The 13,267-nt window shown below is 42.7% G+C and overlaps 1 protein-coding gene across 3 annotated transcripts in view; it reads left to right on the top strand.

Annotated features, from left to right (window-relative positions):
* Positions 1 to 13,267, top strand: part of iglon5 (IgLON family member 5) — a 96,061-nt gene that overhangs the window by 65,531 nt on the left and 17,263 nt on the right. For all 3 annotated transcript variants that reach the window (XM_069703783.1, XM_069703784.1, XM_069703785.1), the window contains 2 exons: positions 10,130 to 10,208; positions 12,718 to 12,950. In XM_069703783.1, the coding sequence (XP_069559884.1) occupies positions 10,130 to 10,208; positions 12,718 to 12,950 (312 nt within the window). The remainder of the gene's footprint in view (positions 1 to 10,129; positions 10,209 to 12,717; positions 12,951 to 13,267) is intronic.

A 13,267-nucleotide genomic window follows, 5' to 3' on the forward strand; every position in this document is an offset into this window, starting at 1 on the left:
CAGGTAGCAAGACCCATGGACAAGCAACCTAGTGGTCCACAACGCATTAGCCCACACACAAGCAAACAGACACACATAAATTCTGCTTGGAGCCCACGCACACTTAAAAATGTTCAGTCAAACACGGCAGGAAATATTCTGAATTCATGGTCACGCATGTGTGCTTAAATGTAAACCAGGTGCACTTGAAACCATCACAATCCAGCAGCAGTTTTTATTTGCATGTATTGAGCTTGAAGTGTGTTAATGTGAAAATGTTGCTGCTTCTCTGTAGCAAAAATGTCGTCTCATCTTGTTTTGCTCTTTTCAAAAAGGCGCCGACAAATAATGACTTATTTTAGATTGCTCATTAGCATAGCGGCGTCAGACGACGACTAATTGCCCTCCATTCAGTCATTACAATTAACTGGTCTTATTGCTCTGTTTGACTATATTACATATTTTGCATATTTCCACAGAAATATGTCATTATCAGAACGAAATGAATGGTGTTGGGGGGGTGGGGGGGGGACAATTAATATGCTCAGTCAGTGGTGGTGCTGTAAAGGCTTATGCATGCATGCAAAAAAAATAAAAATCTAAACAAAAGCAAAAACAAATCTTTTATTCAGCTCTGCAGTGACTCCAGACTTTGTTTAAAATTCACTGAATGCATTTTCAGCGCACTGTCTTCTGTGTTTGATGGAGATTGCATGATTTCAGCTCCTTCAATGTCAGTTAATGTCCAGATTAACAGCGGCAGTGATTCCCAAGCCCTCGTTTTTCTCGTTAGTCCCACTGTTTAAGTGTGTCATAAATGACCAGTGGCAGCTGGTCATCCATTCCACACACACACACACACACACACACACACACACACACACACACACACACACACACACACACACACACACACACACACACACACACACACACACACACAATGTCCAAACACTCAACTGACTTTTTGATGCCTCATTCCTTTCGACTCCGTTTTACAGCCAATGGTCCTATCAAAAACTAACTGCTCCCGTGCTATTACACGTCTTTGTCTCCTGTCACTATCAGCCGGTAATTGCTGTTTTTATTGTAGCCTCTTAGATGCTCAAGTGTAAACTATAGGGTAAGCCTCGCCACCGAACTGGAAGCTTAATCGCATGGCTGGTCATATTTATTCAGTCTCACAGCGCCCTATAAACAGACCTCAAATATGGAACACCACCACATATTCAGTTTATTATTAAATGCAGTTATTGTTTATTTATTTTAATATTGTAGTTAAAACAGGGCAAAGAGTTCAGATTGAATTACAACTTGGTGAAAAAAAAAATTCTGTTTTTAAACGACTGATCACAAGCAAATCAGGATTAAAAACTGTTAGAAATAGTCACTGAAGTTTTTGTTTTATGTGCGAGTTTTTGTGCCGCACAGTTCACGGTGTTTAAGTTGAATAAAATGTGACTTTGCGAGCTTGTCCTCCCAAGAAAATAGCAGCATCAGTCATCTCAGCAAATACCAAAAACAAATGACATTCAAAAGACAAAGCTCTAAAGAAATGATGACTCTTGTCCGTTGGGTGCAAAGTAGAAACACTGTTGTTGGTTCCTTACATTCAGTGTTGGTTAAAGGATAACTTTAGGGATTTTCTCAGTTTTTTTCTTCCTGTCAACAAATCCCAAGAAAGGATGAAAACTAACAAGTATAGTCTGTGTATCCAAACCCTGATTTAGTTTCCTCCCTCTGTGCCACAGAGCTTCGTTGTTGTTCAAATACTGTCAAAAACCCATCACTGAGGCACACTATTGCACTGGGTGATGTATTTCTTTATTACAAATAGAGATATTGGTTCTTCTTAGAAAGATCTAAGGTCAAGAAGAGTGATCGCTTTCACAGTGAGAGGACATCCTGGAGATCAGGGGTCCCTGTTGTCAGACGAGTGATTTTTTTTAAACTGCTTTGACAGCTTTTTGTGCTACTTGTCTGTTGACGTTGGGACAGAGTCTCATCAGTGTGTCAATACAGTATATGACTCTTACCATATAGATAATGCACAAGAAAAACCGATGTGATGAGTCATGGAGCCATACTTATGTGAGCAGGAGTATTCACAAAAGGTAAATGCATAACAGACATGCAGAGAGGGAAAGCCTGCAGATAACAGTAGACACTAATGTTTCCCCATTAACTATGATAACAAAGCACTGAGCACCTCTAACAGTCTTCAGCAATGTCCTTAACACACTCACTAACACACCTGAGACCCACAGCATGACCCACCGTGTAGTCCAGACTTCTCCACAACCAGGTACAGGGTTCATCATTTTCTTAGGCTGACTTTGTGCAATTTCAAAACGCAAAGAAAAAACAACAGTTGTTTGTGATCCTTAGTGTGCCTCATAGGAAGTAATCCTCTCCGGAGACTGTTATTAGTCTGAGAAACCGTTTCTAAATTAACTATAGTGCCTGTCTTATTTAAAATAATCTGTATTAACCACAGATGTCAGTGATTTGTAACAGCATGTGGGATCCAAAAACATTTGTATGTATCTTCCTGGAGGGTTATTACAAATCCTTTTTCTTCATTTGATTAGGGGAACTTTTTACATATCTCTTCAGCATCTTTTCCATTATTTGTCATCCTCCTCCTCTTCTCTATCCATCGTCTGCCTTCCTCCTGCTTACAGTTCTCATATCCCATTTCATCACAGCCACAATGAATCTAGTAAGAAGCATTTCAAAAGTGTATTCCCATGATAACAAATGTCCAAAGGTTTGAAGAAACTCAGACAAACACATTTCTTTTGCATACGTTAGATATTTCCATACTTTACTGTATATATGTTGATAGCAGAAATTTCTTCCCATTTAAGGTTTCACTTTGGAGTCTTAGACCATGACTGACTGTGTGGAACAATGTCCCTGTTGTGTTTGTATCTTACACTATTCAACAGTCAGTGGTTGTACGGCAAAGCAAACAATGCAGGTTTCAGAATATGAAAAAAAAAAGTTTTTGAAATATTGTCCGAGGAAGAAAATGCAACAAACATTGAGCATGTCTGTTTTTAAATTAAAAGTAAATAGAGGTGTATCCATTGGGAATCTTTAACAGAATACTGATTTTATCAGGACTATTAAACATAAGAGAGACATGAAAACACTGACAGTAAGATGCAAATATCTCCAAAAGTTTATCCATTTATTCCGCCTTTACTGTGTGCTTTTACTGCAGTATAACACGTACTGTATGCAATAGGGTATACGTAACCTAAATATAACACTGAACTGTGAACTCACAGCTCTGATTTGCTGGGCGTCATAGAAGGCACCATGCTGCCGTTAGGCTGCATCTACTGTAAGTGTTATATTCCTTTTGTTGCTTGTAAAGCATGTTATTGTCAGAGGATGTTAGATGTGGAGCTACTTGGGGGTGAATCAGTATTTTAAGCTTCTCTTTTAAAGCAGTGACAGCACTTGCCCACAAATCTGTCAAATTACCAGTGCACAGGGTGTATTTAGGGGAGTCTACAGGGCCTTGTGCAAGGCAGGCGGGCGCGTGTGTGTGTGTGTGTACTCACTGGGAAAGGAAGTAACAGTTTAACTACTATATTGATTTCAAGAGTGCTAAGGGGTTTAGGCGTCAGTCCAAGGAAAATAGGGGGTAAAAGAAAAGCGGAGTGGGGCTCGTCCCTGGTTTTAGCACGCTCGGCTTTTCTCCTCAGCCACGCTTGATTCAGTGGTAAAGATCTGTGGCTGCCCATTGAAGTTGTACAACTGCTGCATTGAGTACTGTATGGCTCTGTGCACTCTGCAGTGCTCTATTGATTGATGTGTGAAGAGGGATTAGTAGGTGGGAGGGAGACAAGGGAAGGGAGGGAGGAGGCTGGGTGGGAGGGAGCGACCAGAGGCAAGAATTGTGGATGCCGCATGTGTACAATAAAAGGGGCAGATGTCACATCTTTGGTAAGGCCAAGTTAAACACCCAAGGGTGGTGACCTGCTTCTCTGTTAAATTTAATTGTTTTTGCACGCTTGTGAGATCAAGCTGAGCTCCTGGTTATACGTGTGTCAGAGTTGCTGGAATATCTGGGCTCTTATATGACCACTCAAATACACGACCTTGAATGAAGAGCAGCTAAAAATGTCAGAACAATCCTCTTGATGCCTCACAACGAGCTCGCCAGAGCACTTAATGTCAAAAAAAAGCCACAGTCACGTAAACACTCATTTTAGTCATTCCTCCAACAGGGGGAAAAAACACATTTGGTCTCGGGGGGAAAAAAATGACATTACCAGACAGATTCAAAACAATTCATTCACTGTGACTTCTCTGACATTTCTTAGATTTCCTGTCAAGTGGAATCCTGCCGACATCCATTTTGCTTCGGCGGCAATTGTGAAAAGCAAAGCGACCTGCATATCCATCTTGTTGTGCTGTTTGAGCGAGGCATCCAGGTGGTTTCTCGCCACTTGCCCATCACTCTCTCCCCGGTCTCCTGTTGCTCTGTCCCTGACAGGTGGAAGCAGCCCGTGGGGGAGGGGGGAGGCTCCATTGATAGGAAGTAGAAAGGGGCTGAATGACTATGGTTGGAGTGGGGAAGGAAGAAGAGGGTGCTTCAAAGAGGTGGACATGAGGTTTGATTTGGGCCGTCCGGAGTTAATGGGATCAGATGAGGTAGAGAAGGGGATATCTGGGCCAGTTAATATTTAATCCCCCATTCCCAACCCCTTGTCTCCTGCCTGCGGCTCCTGGCATCTGATAATCCTTGGGCTGCCTCTCTTCATCATCAAGGTGTCGAAGGGAAGTGCCTCTGTAAATATTTAATTGGCTGCAGCATGCCGGTGTTAATTATGCGGGTGTGTCTTTCCTTTGCTTTGGTCTTTGCCCTGGCGTAACCAACTGCATCCTTCCCTCCTCTTCATATTAACGCTGCTCTTATTGCTTACCACTATCGCCAATACTGCTATTATCACTTAATACTACTGCTACACGACAGCTTCCTCTGCTGCAGTTATTCTTACTACATTCTCTAATTCCCTATACCGCGACAGCTTTTTCTCACTCTCAATGACTTTCCTTTTCAGGACCCCACCTCGCCACCGTTATCTATCGTCACCTTTTTCCTTCTACCTCGTGCTATACCTCTCTCCTCTCCTCCTTTCAATTTCAAAACCACAGCAGCCCCCCGTTAAAAACGGATTATTGTTACGGGTTTCATTATAGCCTCTGCCGTTATCCGTCTTGACGCCAATCATGCTTTCAGAAGTAGCTTTCCCTCCTCACTGTTTATTTGATCGTCAAGGGCAATGCGAAATAGATGAACAGTACAAAGACAGCCTTTCAAGGACTTTGCGGGCTAAAGTTGTACAGCTCAATAGAGCTCCACTCATAAGTGTCTGCCAGTAGCAAGTGCAATTACAAACAGGCGCATGTAAAAGTCAAGAGAATACAAATCACATAATAGATGTCTCGTGGGTACTGAGCACGCAGCCTTGCAATGCTGTTGCAGACAAAAGACAGTGCAGGAGAGCACGGAGACAAAAAGACCGGACCACAAGTGGAGGGAATTATGTGAATGTCTTCATATAGCCTGGCAACAGATACAGTAAAGTGTCATCCACAGACGAGGAAAGCATATTTCTGCTTTTGTTGGCAATAAGTGAATTGAGAGACCAAATATAAAGACCTACTGTCAATGAATTAGTCTTCTAGCCCAATGTATCCCAGTGTACAATCCCTCATGCATGCACATAAAATTGCTTTATTTTAAAATGTCAAATCTAGACTCGAGGCTCAACAGGCTTGTGGTGGGTCATTTGGACGCCGTACAATTGTGTCTTTGTGTCTGTGCATGGTATGGTATGGTATGGAGGGAAGGGGTATTCCATTTGTGTGCAAAGCAGATCATAACAAGGACAAGAGATACCAGTAGCCAGACTAGACTGTATCTTCTGGAGACAGCAGTGAAGCAGGGAAATTCAATATGCCGGTGGCCACGTCAACACCAGGAGCCACTGCAGTGTTCATCACCAACACTGTCCAACGCTGCTTATTTATCATTCATACTCAGCTCTGCTTCATCTAGACTCACCGTTACTCTCTCCCGCTTCTTTGTTTTAGTAAAGCGGCAAAAAGCTTTTTTGTGTATTTGTTTCCACATTTAGAGTCTGCGGAGTAGCCGATGGTTTAAGCCTCCCTGTTGGCAAGTGCTCTCCTTTCTGGAGTGTCGATGGGCGAGACTCCTGAATCCTCTGGGTGGGTGCAGTTCAGCCTGCGTGCCGAGCCGCACGGAGGGAGCAGAGAAAAAGCGAGAATCTAAAGATAGGGATCGATAAAGCCAAAAGTAACTGAGAAATTGAAAGTGACGTCTGAAGATGGTGTTTTGCTCGTGCAAGCAGCACACTGGTGGTGGTGGCAGCGGCACTCTGGTCTCGTTACTGCTCTGTTTGATCATGTCCGTTGTGGTTTGGCCGGGCTACATTTGAATTAATTGCCTGAATGAGGAGACACATGCTGTTGTTCGGCCAGATGATGTTTACATTTAGTTTTACATCCAACACTCCCACTCCATGCTGCAGAAGCACACTTTGTATTCCTCCCTACGTGGAAGCAGTAACCATTTATCTCCATACATTTTCTCACAGATACTTTAGTGTACAGAGCTCCTGACACTTTTTGGCTCAAAATCTCATTCGGCACGGAAAATGAAAACAACGGTTTCATATAAAGTAATACATCACTGAATTTGTACTCAAAAGTTTTGTCATTATCAGATCAGATGAAAAAAATCCTCATCAAACTGGGAGAGGGGCATGGAACCAAAGCTATCGTAAAATGCCACTAGGATTGTTTGTTTCTTATATATAAAAACTTTACCTATAAATCTACACCCAGGTCCAACAGCCATCTGACAGGCCTGTGGGCTCAGCTTGTATTGCATCGTGGTCTGCATTACGTTTCTGATATTATCTTAGTATGAAAACACAGTAGTCCACCTGCCAAACTGATGATACTATTATGACTGCTTCTCAAAAAAAAAAAAGGAGTGTAAAACCCAGCGCTGCCCTGAGGACATCTTTTGTCTCAGGATGGAGGTTGTCTCAAATACAGATGCTGATCCTGTTGCATTGATGCATTCAGAATGACACCTGATACAGATACATATATAGAGTGTGTGCATGAATCAAGAAGAGTGGTTGCTGAATATTTGTGTCCCTGTCTGTGAATCAAGCGGCGACCAACAGTGACGTCACCCATTGGTTTGTGAACAGCCGTTATATAACCTGTTGTTCGGATTTTGTCCGGCGCCGTCTTGCTAGATCGGAGCTGTTTGGAGCCAGAAGTGACCATAGTTGGGCGAACTAGGGGTCGGGGCGAGCGCTGGATCTGACTCGATCTGATTGGAAACGCGACGATACTACGTCCCGCCCACCGATAGCCGTAACTTGACAACACCACAGGCCTGTCAATCAAACAGACACGCTGCCCAAAAAAACTGCTTTTTGAAGCGTATTTTCTAATTCATGACGGTATTTTTTTTTCCGATGGACCACCAGAAAACGAATAAAAAGGAGCAATTTTAGCTAGCCGAGATAACTCATGGGGAAATTCTATTGAATTTTATGAAACTAGTTGAATGGGAGTCTATGGAGCCAGAGGCTGTTTGGAGCCAACCTCCACTGACTCTCAAGTGGTATCGCAGTTTAAGGCACTTCCACATCTGCCTCGTTTTTCAGACCCAGAAGCTACATCCACTTTTATATACAGTCTATAGCGTGAATCTTTGACTCGTGTATATGTAAAGTCACATTTTCCACAGGAAATGTGAGGGGAATCTTTCTGTCGTTGATGACACAATGACATCTTTCAGCTCTGTTGACGTTCATCTCTGTTCATCGATGGTGGTGTACGAGGGTCTTATAAAGTAGCTTGTGACTGATATGTCCTGTAATTCAGTGCTGCGGTAGGAAGTGCGGGTTGAATGTGTTGACCTGGTTATCATGTTGTGCGGCGCCTGGAAGTGGAGGCAGGGTGGTACAGGTTTTAGAATGCAAGGTGCCAATCGAGCTGTGAAAATGGGAATTGAGTAGGGAAATGGGAATAGCTCCCCGCTGGTTTGTAACCTTCGCAATGTTGTTAGGAGCATTCACTGTGTGCATACATCATTCATTCAATCAAAATAAGTGCATGTGTGTGTTGACTGTGTGTCCCCGTGGTTACATTACGTGATAGGGAAAGTCTGTGTGTGTGTCTGTAATTGCATATGTGGGGTAGTGTATTTATGACAGCATGTCACACCCGTTTCCCAGCCCCGAGCCCTGGAACTGAATTGAATTAACCTAAATAAAGTCTTGTGTGTGGAGTACAGAGCACTTGAAAGGGAACAGCTGAGGGTTTGAGGAGGGGAACGTCTGAGTCTAAGACAGGAGGCATGAGTGCAGTGATGCCATGAAACATTACTCCATAGTCAAAAACTGCAGATAAATGAAAGCTTGTGACAGTTTTTGATCATTGGACACAATGGCTAATATGCTACGCCCCTCCCCCGAGGCTTTCTGAGAGAGAGAGACAGAGCCAGTTCCTCGCATCCTTGGCCGGCCGAGATAGTGCAGCAGCAGTGGCAGCAGCAGCATCCATTAATGCGATTACAGCTTTTAGTGGGAGATTTTCAGGGCCAGTTTTCTTTTGAGGCGTCATTAGTTTGTCCTCTTTTCTTGTTCGCTGTTGACATGTCGGCAAACAAATGCACACGCTCACACCCAGGAGTGACAGACACCTAGACACTGTTACTGCTTACACAAAGCGACACATGCACTACAGACACATCAATATTTTAATACGCATGCATGAATATAGCCTTTATTTTCCATTGCACATCAACACAGATAACCCAAACCGCACTTGCATTCAGGAAATCAGGAAAAGAAGCTGAAAAACAGGCATAATTAGTCTTTATTTAAGAGATGATGAATTACTATTTAGTGTAGTTGGCAGGACTTTTCGCTATGTAGTTTGAACAACTTTTGATTAGCGATCCATGATGTGCATTATGATTCGGAAGCCTTTCTCATTATTCTTTGTAATCAAGCCACGAATCCACAAAGACCCTCCTTTAATTTAAAAACCCTCATTTCTCATCCATTTAGTGGCGCACTGCCGACATGTTCGGGTCTCGTCTGAGCAGGGTTCTCGCATCGGCGTGCTTAACGTGTCCTTAACTTCTAGCGGCTATTTTACAAACCTTGAGCCGCTTCTTAGCACCTGACTGCAGCAGCTTCCTTTCATAAAGTCACCATTTATTAAACCTCAAGGCAAGACAGCCTATTGAGATATTGAGGTCATCTCGCAGGCATAGGGAAGAAAAGATTGTCAAAGATGGAGTGAGGACACAAGCTGAGGTATCTGGTGTCATGCTGTTTTTTGGCAGAGTTTAGATGGACAGAGACAGATGTCTTACTGGGCAGAGGTCTGCCTCAGTAGGTAATATTACTGCCAGCATATAAGGTCTTTGGTTATCTCTGTTTGAAGTCCAAGCAAGTTCTCAAAAAATGAGTTCAAACTGTTTAAGTTGTTTTTTTTTCCCTTACCTGACTGTGTCCAACACTCATAGATGCCAAGTTTGTTTTTCCTCTTCAGCTAATGGCTCTCAGGATGTGTCTGTGTGAGTCTGTGATGTATGTTTGCGTCTTTGTAAGCATGCATCTCCCTTCTGTACGTGTGTGCGTGTGTGTGTGTGTGTGTGCGTGCGTGCGTGTGTGTGTGTGTGTGTGTGTGTGTGTGTGTGTGTGTGTGTGTGTGTGTGTATTGGTAGGCAGGATGAGCATCCCTTCTGTTACCGTTGCTGTCCCTTCATTTCACGCTCCGGCAGCTCCGCGTGAATCCTCTTCCCTTGGCTCATTATCAGCGCTGTTCAATGAACGCGCATCCCACCAGAATGCAGGGTAAAACCAAATCATTATTCAAGTATGGGGGTCAGTGCAGACGGTGTGCCTCTTTTGTTTAGTGTATTTATTACTTTCCCTTCTGAAATAAATAAGCAGGATGCAGGACACATCCGTAGTCGTTCTTCAAGCACCTGACCTGCGATTGATAAACACCAGTCTGGTGTCGTGATTGGACGCTCATTGTGCTCTCCTCTCGTTTTTCTTGGCAGGGTCCAGTGTGCATGGAGCAGAATTCGGACACCTGCCGGACAACATTACAGTGTTGGAAGGGGAAAGCGTCACTTTGAGGTAACTCTTGATCTTACACCTGCACCAACTGATAATATGAAAAACATGTTTGCCCGTCCACCACCTGTCATGCTGTTTAATTGCCAATTCTCCGTCAGATAACTTCAATTAGGCGTCCCGCCTTGTGCCATATTTTCCAACTCTGTCTGTCCTTAGCTGATTGAGGAATAATATCAAATGTCGGGGGAGTCGTCCACTCTTTCTGCAATCACTTTTCCCCTTTTGTTTAGATGTATTAATAATAATGTAGAGTGAGCGGCCCTCCTCTCCATCCAACCACACTTGCCTAACTGTGAGTGATAAAGTAGAAATCACAGCTTTTCCCAGCTCCCAACCAAGCAGAAAAACAGCCAACTTGCTGTTTCCCCTTGTGTGGATGTGACCTGGCTTGGCAACTCAGCAGTGCAAAAGAAAAAAAAAAAAATCCAAGTCAACATTACTCTCATCACCTACAGCCTACACCTCTAACAACTCAACAAATTCCTCTTTTCATTCCCCTTTTTTCCTTAAAAGAAGAGCTGGCCTTCCTCTAAAGTCAGATGTGTTATTCTGTGCTGTTTTGTCAATATTTGTTAACATCAACGAATCTCTGTCAAAGTTGAAAAATCCAAGAACCGAGCTGATCTATAGTGTCATCAAGACGTGTAGCCTGAAGTGGTTCTATTGATGCTGTGAAGTCAGATCTATAGGATTTATTGTTGCCGTTTTCATCCCTAAAACCCCAAACTGAATGCACCCGGGTGGCAATATTTATGCTCTCAGTCCAACATTTTTCTTCCTTCACAATTTGGCATCACTAAAGCTGTGCAACAGTGTTTCATTACGAGCATCACTCTTATTCCTGGCTCCAAACTGTGGTCCCTGTGTTGATTACAATGCGACTTGGACGGCTTTAAGGCCTCATCATCGGGCTCGTGATGCCGTATTTTGTAATCAGATGTGTGTGTGCGAGTTTAGTCTGCGCAAGACAGCAAATAGCTGTCAAACAAAAGACTAAAGAGCTTTATAAATAAACTCCATTTTAATGTAAAATCACTTTTGCCCAAGTGGCACAAATACTTGAGACAATGCTGTTGTGTTAGCTTTGATGCGGGCCATTAAGAGGAGGAACATTTGATGCTATTATGGTGCTCATTTCCTCTGGGCTTGCAGTCCTGTAGCAACATCATCAGTGCAGAAGTGATTAATTTTAAAAATAGATTAATAGTGTTTGTACACAATTCATTTTTATGGTGTCATTTCTTACTACATTGCCTCTTTCTTTTTTTTCTTACACCTACCAGCCAAAGAAAAGACAACTGATATGAAACAATATAATGGTTTTCCTTTTCTTTTATGAGCACACCTGCCGGCAGTGTTTGAGTCTTGGGTCATGTTGATCTGATCTTCAGCCCGGTGGCTTGTAGCCTGTTTGTTAAAGACTTCAAAGCTTACCTGTTCTCTGGCTGTTACATTGCGGTTTCACTGCCGTTGACTTGGCAACTGATCTCAGATCTGTTTCAGTAACATTTATCCAGGTTGTATCAATTAAGCAAGCAGACTACAGAGGCCTGTCCCCACACAAGTTGAAGCTGGGTAAGGACATCTAGTGGCCGAGCCGAGAACTGAATTCACACCTTTGGCACAGGGTTCTTGCTCTGCACCATGACACAGTGTTTGGGAACAATGAAAGTAAATTACTGCATTTTAGCATACTATTATTATATTTGCTGTATCTGCCCGATTGATTGTCATTAACTTTATAATTAGTTTAGTCAATTTTGGGCAAATCTCCAGTCGACAAAACCTCTGGACTTTGTTTGCATCTTCACTTGCGTTCATTTTCATTTTCAAGTTGTCCTGCAGTCAGAACAAAGTAACCGAGTTGTGAGTAATGGTATGTGACTACTGCTCCTGCAATGTATTGCTCGCAAGCTGTCGACTTCTCAGTAACGGATCTCAGCCAAATGTTCTATAACTTGACTCATTTTCCTCCACCTGTGCAACAAGGATGAGGCATAACAAGTTTGCTCATTTGTAATGCATTACCCAAGAGTTTACAGACAGAATGAAAAAGCTAAATGAAGAATCTGTGTAAATAGGTGGAGAGACAGAACAAATACAGACATGGAGCATGGGGTTACTGAATGGTTTGATGATTATGATAATGATGTGAATCATATACTACAACCTTTACAGTCACAGTATTTTCACCTAGTTGAAGAGACATTTGTCCTCATTATAATTAAAATGGCAAAGGAGGATTATTTTTGTGAGAACGGCGTTTCATTCCTTCAGTAAATTTCCAGTCTTTGACAAAATCTACTCTAAAGTGCATTCAAGCTGTTCTGGTGGCTTATGGGTGCTCAACACTGAGCACTTAAAGGTTTTTATTCTTATTTGTCAACCATCTGTACCACCTTCCTCTGATTGCAATGAGGAATATTTCAAGAAGCCATTACACAGAAAAAAGAAAAAAAAAATCAGTTAAACAGGCCTCTTGTGTTTGTCACTTTTTGGTGTTACGCAGATGTCGGATCGACGAGGAGGTCACCCACAAGGCCTGGCTGAACCGCTCCAACATCCTTTTCGCTGGGACAGATAAGTGGTCGCTGGACAAGCGCGTGACGCTGGTCAACAGCAACAACAGCGACTTCTCCATTCACATCAACAAGGTGCAAGTAACCGACGAGGGCCCCTACACCTGCACCTTCCAGGCCAACAACAAGCCCCGAATCGCCCACGTCTACCTCATCGTACAAGGTCAGCAGGACCACTGCATGTTTACTGCATATTAGATAATTCCCCTAATATATCCAGAGTCTGCAGATTTGATTGCCACTGCGGCTGCAAAAAAAAAAAAAAAAAAAAAAAAGATTTACTGTGCCCGTGGTACTGTAAGCTGCCTTGGATCCACTAAATGGTTTAATTATGTATATTGTTATTCATCCAAGCATAGGGCTGTCTATTGGGTGTGATTGAGGTTTGACATCAGGGGAAGCAATTAAGATTTTATGTGGTTATGTTTCAGTGTTCCTTTTCTGTTAAAGCATGCTTAAATATATAATATAATTAATTTA

The sequence above is a fragment of the Brachyistius frenatus genome, unplaced genomic scaffold (assembly GCF_029030835.1).
Source record: "Brachyistius frenatus isolate BFR_SWC_R1_liver_20210118 unplaced genomic scaffold, ASM2903083v1 Contig_48, whole genome shotgun sequence".
In the NCBI taxonomy this organism is placed as follows: domain Eukaryota; kingdom Metazoa; phylum Chordata; class Actinopteri; family Embiotocidae; genus Brachyistius; species Brachyistius frenatus.